This window comes from Macrotis lagotis, chromosome 5 (assembly GCF_037893015.1).
Source record: "Macrotis lagotis isolate mMagLag1 chromosome 5, bilby.v1.9.chrom.fasta, whole genome shotgun sequence".
In the NCBI taxonomy this organism is placed as follows: Eukaryota; Metazoa; Chordata; class Mammalia; order Peramelemorphia; family Peramelidae; genus Macrotis; species Macrotis lagotis.
The window spans coordinates 238,434,199-238,453,274 of NC_133662.1; the positions used below are offsets into that span (position 1 = coordinate 238,434,199).

The 19,076-nt window shown below is 43.9% G+C and overlaps 1 protein-coding gene across 5 annotated transcripts in view; it reads left to right on the plus strand.

Annotated features, from left to right (window-relative positions):
- The window catches only part of KSR1 (kinase suppressor of ras 1), a 230,070-nt gene that overhangs the window by 182,294 nt on the left and 28,700 nt on the right, over positions 1–19,076 (plus strand). For 4 of the 5 annotated variants that reach the window (XM_074189015.1, XM_074189014.1, XM_074189012.1 and 1 more), the window contains 7 exons: positions 1,959–2,019; positions 2,749–2,832; positions 4,825–4,886; positions 4,972–5,078; positions 9,186–9,354; positions 13,161–13,202; positions 18,411–18,465. In XM_074189015.1, coding sequence (XP_074045116.1) covers positions 1,959–2,019; positions 2,749–2,832; positions 4,825–4,886; positions 4,972–5,078; positions 9,186–9,354; positions 13,161–13,202; positions 18,411–18,465 — 580 coding nt within the window. The remainder of the gene's footprint in view (positions 1–1,958; positions 2,020–2,748; positions 2,833–4,824; positions 4,887–4,971; positions 5,079–9,185; positions 9,355–13,160; positions 13,203–18,410; positions 18,466–19,076) is intronic. The other variant, XM_074189013.1, reaches the window with a different exon arrangement.

Below are 19,076 nucleotides of genomic sequence, written 5' to 3' on the forward strand. Positions count from 1 at the left end.
CAGAAGGAAGAGTGGATTGGGAAAGAGTACTTGATTCCCTATTTTGGAATTCCTTATGGACAGGCAATCACAGATCTACGCCTATCTCCCTTCACCCTCCTCTCCCCCCAGGGCCTGTCGTGGAGCTTCTATTGTACGTTTCTTTCCCCTCAGTAAATGAGATGAAATATCAAGAAATATCAAGAAATGACACTTTTGAACTTGACTTTACAGAATAGACATTTATTAAGCCCCTGCCGTGTACCAATGATTATGCTAAGCCCTGTATGGAGTAAACAAATCTTTAATGACTCTTTCTCCATCTGTCATCTCTGAGCCCTGATTGATAGTCACTAAGTATTTATTAAACCCCTACTATGTACCAAGCCATGGTGAAATGAACAAACCTAGCAGACTCTTTCACCATCTAACCTTGTCTGGTATCTCTGTGCCTGAGTGAACCATCCCTTGTAGTTGCCCCTTTCTCCCTGCCTACCTTGGGGGTTCATGCCTTAGTCATCTGGGGGCTTCATAATGAGGCATGGTGTTTGCTGGTCTGTGGGGCCTGGTGAAGGAGGCTCCCCTCCTCAGAGCAAATCAAGCTAAAACCCCCTTCCCTTCCCTGGCCATTTCCCACCAGGGCTCGTTCAGGAAGGAACTGTGTGAGGAGACACCTTGGTATGGAGGAAAAGGCCCCAGATTTGGAGTTAGAGAGGCTAAGAGGCACTGTGCTAGCTCTGTAGTGAGGAAGACCTGAATTTGAATTGTCTTAGACATGTCTGATCTGTGTGACCCTGGGAAAGTCATTTAACCTCTGAATTTCAGTTTCTCCACTAAAGGGCTCTAAATCTGTGGGATGTCATTATAGTGAATGAATGAAAATCACTAAGGCTATATATGCCTTAATAAGCATAAATGCTAAAAATACAAAAGCAAGACATTACCTGACCTCAAGGAGTTTATATTTTAATAGAGCCAGGACCTGGAAAGCATGTCTTATTTTGGAAAGTCATGGGAATGGGGAGTGGATGTAGTTGGTTTCAACTTAATCTTTCCAGAGGCAATGTCAAGATTGAATTGATGACAATCTTCAAGCAAAGAAGAAGGGAAGGGGGTGACAGGGTATACATGCAGGTGTTAGGGGCAGATGGTGAGAAGATGGCCAGCCTGGATGACTGGAAACATGGTCTAGGACCAGCTAGTTAGAGTGACATACCCATCCAACCTAAGGTAGAAAAACTATTGGATTTGAACTCAGAACATGTAAGTTAATATAATACTTTTGTCACCTACTACCTGTTTGACCTTGGATAAGTCATTGCTTTTTTCTGGTCCTCTTTTTCCTCTTCTGTAAAATGAGAGACCTGTTCTAGATGGTCTCTATGGTCCCTTCCTGTCCTAAATCTATCTTACTTTGAAGCTTTAACCTAGGATTCAGGTCCCAGTGCTGCCATTTACTGCCTATGTGAGCTTGGTTGCTCTGCCTCTCTGGCATCTGTAAAATGGGGGAGTTGGCTTCTGTGGTCTCTTCCAGGTCCAAATTGTGATCCTAAATATGTGAATGTGTCATTCACATAACCCCAATTTGAAATATATGATTCTTTTGTGTTTTTCCATGTTAAAATTTGTGGAATTTCTTTTTTTCTTTTTAAATAATTTATTTAGTATTTTATTTTTCCCTAGTTAACTTATGAAATGTTAATGATGATTGAGGTTCAGATATCTCATGACACCACGATATATTGGCAGCTCCAATAAAGGAGAAAAAGGGAGGGGAAGAAGAGTTGAAGGCAGCTTAGATAAGTTTTCCCCAAGAGAAATCTGGAAGCTTATTTGGAGACCCTCATAGAAAGAAGAGAGATGGTTGGTTTTCCTCTTCCTCCCACCCCTTTCCTAGTCTGAGATTGGTTTCTGACTTGTGATGTACCCAGAGAGGAAGGCACCCCTCACCTTGCCCAAACCCCATTCTTTGCCATCAGATCTCCCCCACGGATCCCCACAGATGGTACGAAGAGACATCGGCCTTTCAGTGACCCACAGGTAAGCCCACTGGTGAAAGATGTCCTGAGAAAAGTTGACTGTGGCCACTCAAGCTTCCTCCTTCCCACAGGGTCTTGAACACATGGAGGAGAGAGGGGAGCAGTTCCATGAGAGACCTCAAAGGGCTCAGTGACTCTAATTCTATTACCTCAGTCTCCCTCTGTCCATCTGAATCTTTATATTTAGGTTGAATCAGACAAGATGCCAGGGGGGACTTTTATTTGCTTGCTTGTTTGTTTGTTTACTAGCCTGGGTTCCAGGCAAGGAGAGAGAGAGAGAGAGAGAGAGAGAGAGAGAGAGAGAGAGAGAGAGAGAGAGAGAGAGAAGAACAGAGAGGACACTGGACTGGAAGTCAAGAAACCTCTCTATTGAGCAGCTATGTCCTCACTCTCTCAATGTCTTCCTCAGTCTAAGAAGAGAATTGGCTTCTCTGGTCCCTAAGAACTCCCTGAGTTCTTATATCTTTGGAATTCTGGGATTCTGACACCTGATATTGAATCTGTGGACCAAACAATTATCCAGGAATCAGGACCCCACTGTAGCTTCTCCCCAGCTTGCCATTCTTCTATGGAAATAGCTTTCCTCAGGTCATTGTTCATTGCAGAGGCTTCTCCTCATCTACCTTCCTGGGGTTTGGCTTAGCTTACGAGAGCCAGGGAGGAAGGGGTTCCCTAGCTTGGTTCTCATTATGTGGTGGTGGGGTACTCAGTGTTATTTTATTTTGTTCAGATTCTCCACAAAGTCTTGGCTGTCCCAAATTTGTCATGTGTGCCAGAAGAGCATGATGTTTGGAGTGAAGTGTAAGCACTGCAGGTGAGGATGGGGCCAGGGCTAGGGGCAGAAATGGCCCCCAGGATGTTTGGAGTGAAGTGTAAGCACTGCAGGTGAGGATGGGGCCAGGGCTAGGGGCAGAAATGGCCCCCAGGATGTGTGTGAAATGGGCAGATGCGCAGGTTCGGAGGGGAAGACTTACTTAGGTGATTCTCTCCTTTTTGGTCTCCTTTCCCCTCTCTTTCATTTCCTTTTGCCTTTCCCCCCTTTCTAGGAAAAGTCATCTGATCGATATTACAAATAATAATAAGAGGCATTGCGGCACAGCAAATTTGTTATTGTCGTGGCGCAGTTTTTGCAGTCCTGATCCCCTTTGGGGTTTTGTGAATGAGTTTTCCTGGAGTAGTTTGCCATTTTCTTCATGAATTCATTTTAAAGATGAGGAAACTGAGGCGGGCAGGGTTAAGTGACTTGCCCAGAGTCACACAGCTAGTATGTTTCTAAAGCTGGATTTGAACTCAGGAAGATGAGCCTTCTATCTTCAGGCCCATCTTTGTTTTGACTGCCTTTCATATCCCCTAGAGTTCACCGTAAAAACCAGGAAGACTGGGGGTAAGATCCACCACTAATATGGCTATATGACTCTGGACAAGACCTCTAGGCTACTGGAGACTTATCATTACAGAGAAGACGCTGACCTGCATTTAGAAGAAATTTCCTTACTCAGGTCTTCCCTAAACTAGTGAAATCATAGGTCCAAGTCCCATCCCTAATAATGATAACGTGTGCCAGAAAAAGTTAGGTCTTATTATTATTAAGAACTATTATTATTACTAGCTTTAATTAATGGCTAAAATGAATAACTATTATTAAGAACAAGATGTGATCTTGTAAATTATTTATTAATAGAATTGGAATAAGAAGACCTGGCTTAAAATTCTGGCTCTGCTCTTTAGTCTCTGTGTGACCCTGGGCAAGTCACTTAATCTCCTGGACCTCAGTTTCCCTTTCTGCAAAATGAGGAGTTTGGACCAGCTGGCATCTGTCAATTATTATCCTTCCATCCTTTTTTCCTCTATGATTTCCATTATGCTTTCAGAGATTCTTTGTAGTCTCTGAATTTATCCTCAATTGTCCCAATTACTTCCCCTTTAAATTTTTCCATCAGCTTTTCCTCCTCACCTCTCCTGGGCTCTCTTTCACATAGTTAACAAGTCCTTGGGTACTCCAGGCCCATTTACCTCCTGGATCCTATTGCGATAGAGCTAGTCACTGATTTATCCCATTCCTGCCCCCTCCCGCCCTAGTTTAAAGGAATCTCTCCAATCTCTTTGCAATTACTTATCTTCTAATTTGTCTGGTTTCTTAGTTCTAATTTAGTTCTAAAAATGGAATCTACCTGTGCTAAGAGAGTGGGGCAGGTGAGAAAGGAAGGGATGGTTAGCTCTAAGGAAAACCCAGCAATAAGGGAAAGGAAAACAGGATGCTCATTTTGGAACATTGAAATTTGGGGATCCATGCAGTGGGGAGAAAAACCTGAGAAACTGCTCTCCAGGCCAATCCCAGCTGAATCACTGGCAGGATCACCTGTGACCTATCCCCAGATGACCTCAGGAGAGTCTCATAAAGATTATTGCTTTGAAAGAGTCCTTAGAATTTTTTTCTCATTGTATTTTCAGTTTGGAAGAGAGGAAGAGGGAGAAGGAAAGGAAGGAAGGAGAGAAGGAAGAAGGAAAGAAAAAAGTCATTGAATCATTTTTAAAAGTACCTAACAGAATAGAAGGAAGGCCAGGAAGAATCACAGATAATTGGGACGGCTTTGAACATTAAATATTGATAGGAGCATATATTCAGGAAAAAAACCCAATTCGTACATAATGGAGACTTGCAATTTCATATCCAATCTTTCTTTCTCCTTTTCTCCTTTATCTATGAAAATGCTTGGGTTATTTGCTGTTTAAGTTCAGAATGAAAAAAATAAAAACAAAACTAGATGAGCCCTTTGATGCACTCTTGGTTCTCTTTCCTCTTTAGGTTAAAGTGCCATAACAAATGTACAAAAGAAGTCCCTGTTTGTAGAATATCATTCCTACCAGGTGAGTCTTCAGGTTTTTAGTCCTGTCTGCTCTTCTAAGTTGAGACTTAATGGAGACTCTGACCCACCCTGATTTTTCTCCCCAGTATCAAGACTCCGGAGGACAGAATCTGTGCCTTCAGACATCAACAACCCAGTGGATAGATCCACAGAGTCCCATTTTGGAACCCTCCCCAAAGCACTGACAAAGAAGGTAAATAGAGAGTGGTCCCAATGGTTAGAGCCAGGGCCCAGGTAGCAGGTAGAGCTCTGTCTTATAGCCCAAGTCCTGTGTATGGATATATCTAGCCTCCACCCCCTTCCAAACTGTAATTCTGAGTCCGTGTGGGAGTGGTCCAAAGCAGCTTCACTTTATACAGGTGGTCTGGCCACTTGGGGATGACTTTGTGGAGATTTGCAAAAAATGCCCATATCACAAATGATTCTTAAGTGGGCATTAAAGCAGGTCTAATAAAACTTTCAATGAACAAAGCCTTATTTTCCATTGCTGTGTACACTTAAATATGCTAAGTATGTGGACTTGGATGTGCTTTCCACCAACACAGATTGTAACCCTTCCTGCTTTAGTCACTGTATCTTGAGACTTGTGGCCCCCAAAATCTGTTATCTGGTGGATGGCTCATGGATGGATAAGTGTCTTTGGACCTAATGAGAATAATCTGCAGATGAGGGGCATATGGACCAGAGAACTGAGTCTGGAGTCACGAAGACTCATCTTTCTAAGTCCACATCCAGTCTCTGATACTCCCTCGGCTAGTCATTTAACCCTGCTTGCCTCCGTTTCTTCATCTATAAAAATGATCTGGAAAAGGAAGTGACATATCACTCCAGAATCTTTGACAATAAAACCCCAAATGGGGAGTTTTGTTGAAAACAACTGAATAATAATCATCATTTCCAGCTTGGTAGAACATTGTAGAACTCACCTTCCAAAAGCACAGCCTTTGAGAACTCATAGTCGCTCCCATGGCTTAATGAGAAATTGAGTGTTAGCATAGTCTGAATATAATAAAGGGGCATTTGAATCTTTCAAGTATTTTAAAACTCTAAAAGTGATAAATACAGGTGAGTGATAACTATTTGGAGCAGGGATGAGGAGCCTTTTTTCTGCTAAGGGCCATTTGGATATTTATAATATCGTTCCAGGACTATATGTGGTGAAATATTTAATTAATTCATCCCTAAAACTTCCTAGATTTATTGACTTTTGAGTCCTGCCTTCAGTTGCCTTGGGAATTAATTTAGAGGATCTTTAAATCACAAAGTATCAGAGATGGAAAGGACCTCAAAGTCCATTGATTCCATTTGTCTCTATGTAGCCACATCTCCCAGTCTTGTTCTGGACAAAATGAACAAATGATAGAAAAAAAAGATTTATTAAGATATTGCCATATGGCAGAGATTGTGCTGCAGAGTGTTATGGGTACAAAAAGAATTTCAAAATTAGTCCCTGCTCAAAAGGCACTCCCATTCTTGTAGGGGCAGGTAATCCACACAGGAGGGCTTAGTGGAAGTAAAGCCCTAAATTTAGAATTGGGAAGACAAGTTCAAATCCTGCCTTAGATACTCTACTACTATGTGACTCTTGTCAAAACTTTTAACCCCTCTCAGCCTCAATTTCCTTATCTGTAAAATGAAATGATAATAGCACTTTATTTTTTTAGAAAGATTTTATTTATTTTGAGTTTTACAATTCCCCCCCATTCTTGCTCTGCCCCCCCATAGAAGGCAGTCTGTTAGTCTCTACATTGTTTCCACAGTATACATTGATTTCAGTTGAATGCCATGACAGAGGAATCATATCCTTAAGGAAGAAAAATAAAGTATGAGATAGGAAAATTACATAATAAGATAATGGATTTTTTTTTCTAATTTGAAGGTAATAGTCTTTGGTCTTTATTCAAAGTCCACAATTCTTTCTCTGGATACAGATGGTATTCTCCATTGTAGATAGCCCAGAATTGTCCCTGGTTGTTGCACTGATGGAATGAGCAAGTCTATCAAGGTTGATCATCACCCCCATGTTGAATAGCAGCTACTTTATTTTTATTTTTTTATTTTATTTTATTTTATTTTTTAGGTTTTTTGCAAGGCAAATGGGGTTAAGTGGCTTGCCCAAGGCCACACAGCTAGGTAATTATTAAGTGTCTGAGACTGGATTTGAACCCAGGTACCCCTGACTCCAAGGCCGGTGCTTTATCCACTGTGCCACCTAGCCATCCCAAAATAGCAGCTACTTTAAAGAGTTGTTGTGAGGATATCATAATGATAGTAATTGTTGTTAGGATTTATAATAAAATAATGATAACAGCAATAATCATAACTAGCATTTATATAATGCTTCAATGTTTCCAATCATTTTATTCTCACAGTAATCTCTGTTATTATCCCCCTTTTACAAAAGAGGAAACTGAGTTAAACAGAAGTGACTTGCCCAGGTCACAGAACCTGAGGTGGGATTTGAACTCAAATCTGCCCAACTCCAGAGCTGATGCTTTATCTTCTGCATCACCCAGCTACTCTGAAGTATCAGTGAAATGCTTTGCAAGCCTTAAAGTGATAAATGTTAGGTAAAATGTTTAAATCTTTTCAGCTTACTTTAAACAGAAAATGGTCCCAGTTTGAGCCTTGGGCCATGATTTTTAAATTCCTGGAACTTACATCATGAGTTTATAATTCTGTTCATTTTTTTCTGCTAATTCAGACTCAAAATAGAAAAATTATTCACTTAACCAGAGCCACCCATCACTGTTTTTTAGCAAACTGATTAGCAAGGAGAATGTCCTTCATATAGATTTAATTCTGGCATGGTTCAAGAAATGACCCTTGAACCAGGGCAGAGGGCATGCTGTGACCTCCCTTCCCTGAGGACTGGTACTCAGGTACTGGTACTAGGTTAGGTATTTTTCTCTGCACCCCACATGTGGGCATGTCTGTCTTTTCTTATATGGTTTTTTTTTTAAGTTTCTTGCAAGGCAATGGCGTTAAGTAGCTTGCCCAAGGCCACACAGCTAGGTAATTATTAAGTGTCTGAGGCCAGATTTGAACTCAGGTACTCCTAACTCCAGGGCCAGTGCTCCATCCACTGTGCCACCTAGCCACCCCTATGTCTGTCTTTTTTAATGACCTGTGATGCTATCCTGCCCTGGCTTAGTATGCCCTTGGCTCCCCCACTTGTTAAGCCTGAAGGCATCTCCTCATTCTCCCTCCCAGTGCCTGCGTGTCAGTGCCTACAGATGTATGAGGAAAAGGCCGTAGTGACTACAAGTGGTGCCTGCCCCTGGTCAGCACACCAAGGCCCAGTCAGTCGAGCAGGGGCTAAAGATAGCAGATGGAAAAGGGCAAGTTGGGTTCTGGCTGTTCAGTGGAAAGGGCTCAGCAGCCTCCTTGCAGGCTTCCTGCCTCCACTTTCTCCCTTCAGTCTGTACATGGGCAATTTTTCATCCTGTCACTGCCCTCCTCAAAGACCAGGAACAAAAAACTTGGCCAAGGTCATTTTCTGTGGCTTCTATAGACAGTCCAGACCCCTTTGCCTGTCACTCAGGGTGTACCAAAATTTGATGCTCCCTGAGCTCCTGCTATTGGTCAGATGAAATCACATCTGAAAGGGCTTTGAAATCTTGAACTATTCTAACATATTCCAACTATTATATTTTTTGTGAGGAAGAAATTGGGGTTTTCTTGGTCAAAATATAGGAGTGGTTTGCCATTTTCTTCTCTAGTTCATTTTACAGATGAGGAAACTGAGGCAAAGTTAAATGAGTAGCTCAGGGTGGCACAGTAAGTGTGAGGCTGGATTTTCTTGACTCCAGAATCAATACTCTATCCTCTGCACCACCTACTTGCCCCTGCTATTATTAATATTACTATTATTGTCCCATTTTTTTCCATTTCCTCAACATGAGCATTTGCTCCACCAGTCTATCTCCTCCTCTCTGGCCCCTGCTCAGTTTCAGTTTTCCCCACCCTCTTGCCTTTGCTCATGATGTAATCTTCCCTCCTTCATAAACACACACACACACACACACACACACACACACACAATCTCTTCCTAGCTTATCCAGATCTTACTTTCTTCTAAGACCTGGCACAATTCCCACCTCTTTATCTGGACTCCCATACAGCAAGGTCCCTTCAATCCAGTTGGACACTCTTTGGTCGCTCTAGGAGAAGAGATTTTAGTGGCTTCATGGACAGGAGAGCCTCTCCCAGACTGGCAGATCTGCTGGGTCCTCAAGTGGGCCACCATTAGATCTCTCACATTGGAGAATGTCTGCATCTAATCCCTCATGTCTTTCAGGAACACCCCCCGGCTGTGAATCACCTGGACTCCAGCAGTAATCCATCATCCACCACCTCCTCCACACCCTCCTCCCCAGCACCCTTCCAGTCTTCCAATCCCCCCAGTGCAACGACACCCCCGAACCCCTCCCCGATGGCTCAGCGGGACAGCAGGTTTAATTTCCCAGGTGACTGCTTGGGGTCTGATGCTTGGGGAGCTCTTGGCAGGTTCTGTCTGGGTGGTGGAATCTGGATTTTCTATGTCTCCAGTGAACTTTCTCTGTTGGCTCTTCTTGGGTCTTAGGGGAACTGCTGTTACCTCAGGTCTGACCTTGGTCTGTCCTTAAGATTTCATTCTTTAAAAAATGGGTTGCACAGTATTGGATTTTCAGCTTTATTCCTAGCAGGCCCACTGGCTAGATCTTTGAAACTATGCAGAACTTTCTCTCCCTTCATGGAAGGTGGATTCTGCTGAAGAATGGTCATTTTAGGGCTATCCCCTGGGCTGCAGAATATGTAGTCAGGGGTAGGCTTAGGCCACTTGGAGAATGAATGCAGGCCAGGTAAGCACTTCCTTCTGAGAAGTAACAATTTTCAGGTTCATGCCAGGAGCATGACTCTAACTCATTAGCATTTAATTGTGTGAGAAGAGTGAGAATTCTATCCCCCAGCTCTTCCCCTACGAGGAGTGACCTCCATTGGCCAGTTGGCCAGTTGGGCTTAGAAATGAGGCAGAGTTGGCAGTGATGGAGAAGGAAGCTAGTAGAGGCTGACCCCAGCTCCATTTATCCCCAAGGAGAGCAGCATGGGGGGTGGGGAATGAGAGTAAAATTCAGAGTCAAAAAGGCCTGGGTTCAAGTATGACTCGGACCCTGGAGTTGTGACCGCTCTCAGAGAATGGCTCCCAATCCACATCGGCAGAGAAGGCTTCCCCACTGGGGCTTTGTTCTTTGTTGTATTGAAATTCAGTCTCATAAATGTATTTGCTGGAAGAGGAACTCTCTGCCCTGGTTTTATAGCACCTTGGAGTTTTTCCTTCATTGACCACGTGCAGCTGCTGTTGGTCAAGGTCTGCCCTGTCTGGCCTTGGTCTGGACTTAAGATTTCTTTCTTTGACAAGTGGGTTGTGTAGTATTGGATTTGTCAGGCCTATTCCTACCAGACCCCACTGGCTAAAGCTTAATTCTGATCAAAATTTTCAAAAATCCTTATCATATAATTTATTCCAGTTTTAAGATTATACCATTACAGTAAAATAATGTTCTGGGCCTGGGTTCAGTAAGGCCTGAGTTTAAATCCAGCTCAGATACTTATTAGCTATGTGACTCTGGGCAAGTCACTTAATCTGTTTGCCTCAGTTTCCTAACCTGTAAAATGAGAAGGAATTGACAGACCACTCCAGTAACTTTTTCAGAAAAATCCCCAAAGGGATCTTGAAGAGTTAGACATGACTGAAAAGAATGAAAGCGCAGCAACTTTCATAGTAGGAAAGTTTGTTATCCTTGGAAGCGCACTGAATGCGGGGTCAGGAGGAGAGACCTGGTTATTAGCTGTGGGGATAATGGACAAGTCACTATGTCACTCAGAATCTCAGTTTCCCCATCTGTAAAATGGGGATAATACCACTCACAGGGATATTATGATGCTCCAGCATGGTAATGCCCACTGAGCTAATGCTCTCCAAATACTTTGAAACCTCAAAATACTTTTTTGAATTTCAGGTTTTCATCTTAGAGCCACATTTTGAGAAAAGGTTAGAAGGGATGTGAGATTCGGTGGGTGGTGATGAGAGTGGGGGGTCATCTGTCTAGAATGAGGCATCTGGGAGAGTCAGGGCTTAGTAGCCTTTATTAATGGTCCATTCCTGCATCTCTCTTATATTTATTTGATGGATAAAGGACAGTAAAAGGGAGTGGCAGGGGTGTGATCTAACCCAGAGAGGAGATCTCATAGGCTTTTCCTTCTTGGTGTAGATAAGACTTTGGCTCATCTTCAAGTATTATGAGTTTGCTGCCTTCCCTGAAGCACCTCTGCCTGTCTGAAGAGAGAGACTGGGTTTTGGGGGGGGGGGGTTGGAGATCGGAGGATTGAGTGGGTGGGGAAGGAGGATCCTGAGAGCAGAAATAGCTGAGGACTGCTTCCCTCTTGAGATCATTTCTCAGAGCTCTGCACATGCCACAGGAATTCTCTGTGACTTAAATTGGGAGCTAACATAAATCTCTGCCAGCTCGTGGCACTGAATGATCTCAGTCCCAATGGATTTCCTGTTTCTCTCTTCTGCTTCTTCAACTCAGTTCTGAGCAGCTTCAATCTTTCTCTATCGACCCATTCACCCCCTTATTGAGGATGGGGGTATCTTAAGGCTCAGGGATAGTTTGGTAGGCTGAGGCTAATATGGATTAGAACCAGTCCAGAGGAGCTGGGTTGTGGCTCCCTCTTCTCCTGGGGCCCCACATGCCTCCCCCCTCTTCTTCTAGGGTCCCAACACTGCTCCTTCCACCTTTCTGATCTTCCTGGCTGCCATAAGTGACTCCCAGGGTCGGGGTAGGGGCTGTGTGATTGCCCAAGCTTCCCTAAATCTGATTTCTTTCTCTTGTGTGAAATCAGCTCTCTGGATCTCTCTCTGAATGTCTGCTGTAGCCCCATTGTATAGACCCAGTACAAAGAGTTTGCTCTGATCCATAAGCAAACCTTAATCACCCACCATCCTCACTGAAGTGTGAATGACTGAGGAGGTAACCTAACCCCAGAGATGTCTTCAGCCCTCTCAGTGGTGGAAGCTATAGCCGAAAGTTGTCTTTTGTTGTTGGGTTTTTTTTTTTTTGGCAAGGCAGTGGGGTTAAGTGACTTGCCGAAGATCACACAGCTAGGTAATTGCTAAGTATCTGAGGATAGATTTGAACTCAGGTCCTCCTGGCTCCAGGGCCGGTGCTCTATCTACTATGCCCCTTAGGTACCTCTAAATGTTTTTTGGGGGGGGCGTTTGCAAGGCAGTGTGGATAAGTGACTTGCCCAAGGTGGCACAGCTTCAGCCAAAAGTCATAAATGAAGGCTCACCCACTTATAACCCTGCCCAGTTGAATGGACCCCTCAAAACCAAGCTTTGATTCTTTGATTAGGGCTGTCATTAATAATGAAGATTATGCCTTGACTTTCCAGGTCCTTTTAACTTTTCCAAGGTGCTTTCCGCCATGCCCAGCCTCCATTTACACACACCTGTAACTTGGGGGAGGAAGGGTGATTAGCCCCATTTTTAGATATAAACTGAGACCGAGAGCCATACTTTGAAAAAAGGATTCTGGGGAATCCAATGAGATCTCCCAGGGAGATCCAGTGAGGGTCAGACCCCAAACTGGTTCCCATGAGTTAGCTGAGAGGTGTAGAGTTTAGGGGTCAGGCCTCTACAAGTGATCTGTTCCAGTCTCTCATATATTTACTGGAGTGAGTCGAGAAAGGGGCAGACTATCTAAGGTCACATGTCTCTTCTCTCTAAGCCCTCCATTCTTTTTTTTTTTAATTTTTGCAAGGCCATGGGGTTAAGTGGCTTGCCCAAGGCCACACAGCTAGGTAATTATTAAGTGTCTGAGGTCGTATTTGAACTCAGCTACTCCTGACTCCAGGGCTGGTGCTTTATCCACTGTGCCACCTAGCTGCCCCCAAAGGCCTCCATTCTTTTCACACAGACAACAATGCAAAATCCTTTGACACTGGGACTTTGGGACCTGTCCCCATTTCCAAACAGTTCCTTTTCCCCTTTTCTCTGCCAGCTCTGTTTTAACCTTGGACCATCCACCCTTTTCTCTTTGCCTTCTTCTCTGAGAGGCCTGTGGGGAGCGGGCAAAGGATAAGATCTCAATTAACCAGGTGCCCCAGGTTACCCCCGAGTCTAGGTCATTTAATGCACGTGCCTGCCACTGACCATCTCTATTAACATTTTTCTCGTGGCTGTGTTTGTTGTTTGTCTGTGTGATTCGCTTTCCTCTTTTATTTCAAGCTGCCCACTACTTCCATCATAGACAGCAGTTTATCTTCCCAGGTGAGTCGTTGGTATGGATTCTACTAACCACTTGTCACCCCATTTACCTCTGCCTTTCCTGTCTTGGGTGAGCCTCTCCCTGTATGGCTCGTGAGAGCTGTCCCTGAGCTCAGTGGACACTATATGATGGGGAGAGGAGGAGGAGGAGGGCTGGAAGGGGCCATGCCACTGGAGGGGGAGCTATGGTTAACCCAGGTCTAGCCTGAGAGTCAGGTGACCCAAGGTCTAGACTTAGCTTTGTTTCTTCTGGATCTTGAGTTCCCTCCTCCACAAAACAAGATTATACTAACTGGTTTCCAATGGTGCTTTTCTCTTCCTGATTATATAGCATTTTGTGTGTGTGTGTGTTTCACTGGACCTGTAATTTCATTGGTATAATGGATGACTTAGCAATGCAGGACAGCTTCGACTACTTAATTTATAGCCTTAGAGAATTATCTGGTACTCTTTGAAATGAAGTGACATGCATAGGGTCACACAGCTAGTATATACCTGGTCCAGATTTGAACTCACATTTTTTCTAACTCCAGGCCCCGTGCTATATACACTGCTTCCTACCTCCCTCTAGGAGATAAAAGGGAAGGAGAAGGACGATTTGGGGATGATTTCAAAGTTTGCTACCCTAGGGGTCCTGAAGGATAGAGAGAAGAATCAGGAGGAGAGGGAGAGGTTTAGAGGGGAAGATGAGTTCTATTTAGAAAGGGTTAAACTTAAATTGTCCATGGGGTATCCAGGTGGAATCATCCAGCAAACAGGACTGGAGCTCAGGAGAGAGACTAGGGCTGAGCAGAAAGATATGGCCATTGGATTTATGAAAGCTCACCAGGTTTAGACTGTATATAGAGAAAAAAAAGTCCAGGATAGAGCCTTGAAGGATTACTGGGGTTAGGAAAAAGGAGATAGATGATAATCCCGCAAAAATTATTTAGGAGGAATTGTCTGATAGGTTAGAGGAGAATCAGGAGAGAACAGTATCATAGAAAGCAAGAAAAAGTGGGGAGAGTGTCAAAAACTGGAGAGACCAAGTATACCATTGGACTTAGTAGGTGAGAGACAGATGGAGGACATTATATCCATTAAAGGTGGAGCTGGGGAACAGGTTGCAAGGGCTTGAAAAGGGAAGGGGCAATGAGGAAAGGGTAGACCATTTTAGAAGCTGAATCATGAAGAGATAAAGGATAATGGTGCAAAATGGAAGTTTATTTAAGTATGGGGGTGGGAATATATATTTATAGGCATTAGGGGAAGAAGCCAAGATTTTGGAAGAGGAAACTATGTCCCAGGGAGTTGAAGTGACTTTCATGAGCACATGATCATATCCACCAAGCTACATCCTCCTCTCCCAACACACACATTCCTGAGATATGATGGGTTCTCAACTCATAAGATAAGCAGTGCCCCTCTTCTCCCACCCCCTCTGTGCTGATTGTTTTCTTGTTCATTCATCTTCCCTACTTGTAGTTGCAAGGCAGATGCTATTCCACTTTACAGGTGGGGAAACTGAGTCCCTGGTGCACTGTTGAATTCATAAGATACAGCCATTGGCCTGCCTAGACTTGCTGCACAGTGCCACCTTCTGGCCACCGTGAGGAATATCTTTAGATCCCCCAAAAAGGGTTTCAAAGCAATTGCATGAATGGAGAACAGATTATAGTTTTTAATTATAGGATCAAAGCTTTAGAACTGGAAAAAAAACCTTACAAACTGTTGAGTCCCAGTCTTCTCCTATTACAGAGGAGGAAACTGAGTCATAGAGAAAGTAAGAACTTGCTTTTTTACCTTCCAGTCTCCTGCTGAACCCTGATCAGCTGACCTGGCCAATTCAATCAGCAATCCACATGGTCTTCTCTTTAAACTCTTTTAAACTTTTCTATTACTTTCTTAATATGTTGTAACTTCCTTTAATAAATCTCTATGCTTTCCAAACCTGTAAAAAAAAAAAGAAAAGAAGAACTTACCCTTGGTCACCCAGGAAGTGAGTAGCAGTGTTGACATTTGAACCCAAGACTTGTGACTCCAAGTTCAACACTTTTCCTGATGTGCCACCTTAACAATTGGATTTAAATTCCATATCCACTGTGGAATGTAGCAGAGAAATGTTTTCCATTTAGTCTATGAGGCATCCTACAAGGGAAAGAACTTTAAATAGGAAATTCCTTGGCTGCCAGCCACTGGATGGCGCTAAGGACTCAGTGTATGTATGTATGTACAGACTTGCTCTTTCAACATCTTCTGGTATCAGAGAAATGATACCGCTTCTAAATATCAGAATGGCAAAGAAGAGATCAGTGACCTCCAGTATCCCTGTTTTACAGAGAATGAAAGCTGACTCATTTTGAAGTAATATGTTCTTTTGCAGAGGTCACATTTTAGGAAGGAGAGTGGTAGGCTGGAGAGCCTCTGTAGGGGGGCAATTAGAGTGACAAAGAGCTTTAGCCAGATGGCATAGGAGGGTTGTCTGAAGGAGCTGAGAGAAGAGAGCACTGGAAGTTGGGAGGAACAAGCAATTGAAAAATTGGCCTATGGAAGAAGAATTTGGCTTCTTCTTTGACTCCAAGGGGTAGAAACAAGAGCAATGGCTGAAAGTTTCAAAGAAGCAAATGTAGGTTCATAAACATGGAGTTTTACATGCTCCAAATGAGGAAACAGAGTCCCCAAGACATTTAGGTGGAGCACTGTGCAAAGTGGCTTAGTGACTGGCATAGAGCCAACTGACAGGACTCACTGTGACTGACAGGACAGCAGTGCAACTGACACGGCTCAGTGCGGCTGACAGGACAGCAGTGCGACTGACACGGCTCAGTGCGGCTGACAGGACAGCAGTGCGACTGACACGGCTCAGTGCGGCTGACAGGACAGCAGTGCGACTGACACGGCTCAGTGAGGCTGACAGGACAGCAGTGCGACTGACACGGCTCAGTGCGGCTGACAGGACAGCTGACAGGGCAGCAGTGGTGCGACTGACACGGCTCAGTGCGGCTGACAGGACAGCAGTGCGGCTGACAACAGCAGCTGCTCAGTGAGGCTGACAGGACAGCAGTGCGACTGACACGGCTCAGTGAGGCTGACAGGACAGCAGTGCGACTGACACGGCTCAGTGCGGCTGACAGGACAGCAGTGCGTGCGACTGACACGGCTCAGTGAGGCTGACAGGACAGCATGACACGGCTCAGTGCTGCTGACAGGGCAGCAGTGCGGCTGACACGGCTCAGTGCTGACAGGACAGCAGTGCGACTGACACGGCTCAGTGCTGCTGACAGGACAGCAGTGCGACTGACACGGCTCAGTGCTGACAGGACAGCAGTGCGACTGACACGGCTCAGTGCGGCTGACAGGACAGCAGTGCGGCTGACACGGCTCAGTGCGGCTGACAGGACAGCAGTGCGGCTGACACGGCTCAGTGCGGCTGACAGGACAGCAGTGCGGCTGACACGGCTCAGTGCGGCTGACAGGACAGCAGTGCGGCTGACACGGCTCAGTGCGGCTGACAGGACAGCAGTGCGGCTGACACGGCTCAGTGCGGCTGACAGGACAGCAGTGCGGCTGACACGGCTCAGTGCGGCTGACAGGACAGCAGTGCGGCTGACACGGCTCAGTGAGGCTGACAGGACAGCAGTGCGACTGACACGGCTCAGTGCGGCTGACAGGACAGCAGTGCGGCTGACAGGACAGCAGTGCGACTGACATGGCTCAGTGCAATTGACATGAGACAGTTCAGTTGATAAGAGGAATTGGCCAAATTCTCTCAAAGTCAGACCTTATATTGATGGAGATTTATTAATCATTCTGAGTTGTCTCCATCTCCCCACCTCCACATTTTTTCCCCTTAGTGAAGTAGCCTGTTCTAATCAACTGGCAATACTGTCTTCCACTCCCTCCTTCTCTTCCTCCTCTTCTTCCCGTTTTACAGAGGAGGAGACACTCAGGTAGACAACTTGTAAAATGGATTTGGAAGCAGCGAGCCTGGGTTCTGCTTTGTGATCTTAAGAAAATCACTCTGAGACTCGATTCCTCATCTTTAAAGTGAGAACTTGAACTAGCCGTTGATGGTTCCTTTCCAGCTCTATATTTATGATCCTCTATAGCAGAGGGAGGCAGCTAGGTAGTAACAGAGCCAAGAATAAAATTCAGACATCTTGGTTCTTCTAGAGTATTTTGTCTATACTACATACTTCTCTGTATCTTAAAGACTTTATATATGTGAACATATTCTAAACTTGAGTTATCATGTGTCATTGAGAATCTCTATAATATTCTAACAGTTGAATATTTGTGTTTTCTAAATATGAATTGAACACAATCAAAACTTTCTACATTGAAGTTCATAGAAATCTACCCAAATGCTTCTGTTGAATTAGGTAAAATAAGACTGGGTCAGAATTTTTGTTTTTGTTTTTGTTTTTTTTTTAAAGATGAGACCTCCCCATTTATCCCAGACTGGAAATACTTGACCTACTCATTGGTCCAACACCACTGCTGATTGGCTTGCCCTTGATTTGGCCTGTTTCTAACCTTTAAAGTAAACTGATTTCCACCTCACAGGGGCTCATCATATTGCTGACAATACATTTAAACTTCTGAGCTTACGAGATTTATGACCTCTCATGCTCTCACTTCTTAAATTATATTCATTGAGTAGGATAGAGGCAAAGATTCTGTCTTCTGCAAAAGAATGACATGACCTGCATAAAGAAAATTCATCTAGAAGGGTAAAAGGTAGACTGGAGGGAGGAAAGAGGAGAGTCAGGAAGATCTTTTGGGCTGTTATGGCAGCAGTTTTGGTGGATGAGGTTCATTTAGTATCAGAGTGATAGCATTAGGCCAGCTAGTCCAACCATTCTCCTTTTTTGGATGAGCAAGCTGAGACCCAAGGAAATCAAGCAACCTGCCCAAGGTTTCACAACCATTATGTGTCAGAAAAAAGATTTGCCTCTACCTCTTAGCCTGGCACAAGGTGATTAATAAATGTTTGCTGATTGATCACAACTGCAAAAATATACTTTTATTGAAGTGGAATGCATTAGGGATATGGAATTAAGTCTATTAAAGTCTTTCCATTTGGGTAGATTTCCTTTAGGAGAAAGAAATCAATTAATTTAAGAAATTATTTTCAAAGGTTTAGTCCCCACCCTTTCTCTGTCCCCTTGACCTTCAGTGAATAGGAAACATGGCCCCTCATTCTTAATATTATATTTTTGTTTTATTTAGACATTTCCAACCCACCCCAAGCACCCCAAGTCCCTGATGCAGCTGAAGAAACGCGGTAAGCATCTCCCTCAAATTCATATCCCTCCTTTCAGTTCAACAGAGAATTTTTTTTTAGGTTTTTGCAAGGCAAATGGGGTTAAGTGGCTTGCCCAAGGCCATACAGCTAGGTAATTATTAAGTGTCTGAGGTCGGATTTGAACTCAGGTCCTCCTCCTGACTCCAGGGCCGGTGCTCTATCCATTGTACCACCTAGCCGCCCAAACAGAGAATTTCTTAATCTCTATTTGCTTTTCTCTCTCCCTGCCCTTTCATAAATTAATAAAAAAGAAAAACCAAAACTTTTTTTTCAAAGTAGCAGTGCTTGTGGATGTATGTATTTGGTATGTATTTCTTGGTATTTGTTGAGTGGGTACCCAGCAGATTAAAGTCAAACTTTGTTATCAGTGTAGACATTCAAATAAGTCACCCACTTTGTGGTCAAAAATGTTTTATTGGCCTAGTATCTATTCAACCTGTCTATTCAATGGTGGTGTTTCTTTTTGTTGCTCATATGTAACACTGAAGGGCTTTGTGGTAAACTGTGACTGGGATATGGGAGAGAGAAAATGAATGCTCAGAGCTGGAAAGGACCAATCTTGTCAACTGTCTCATTTTTATCAATTAACA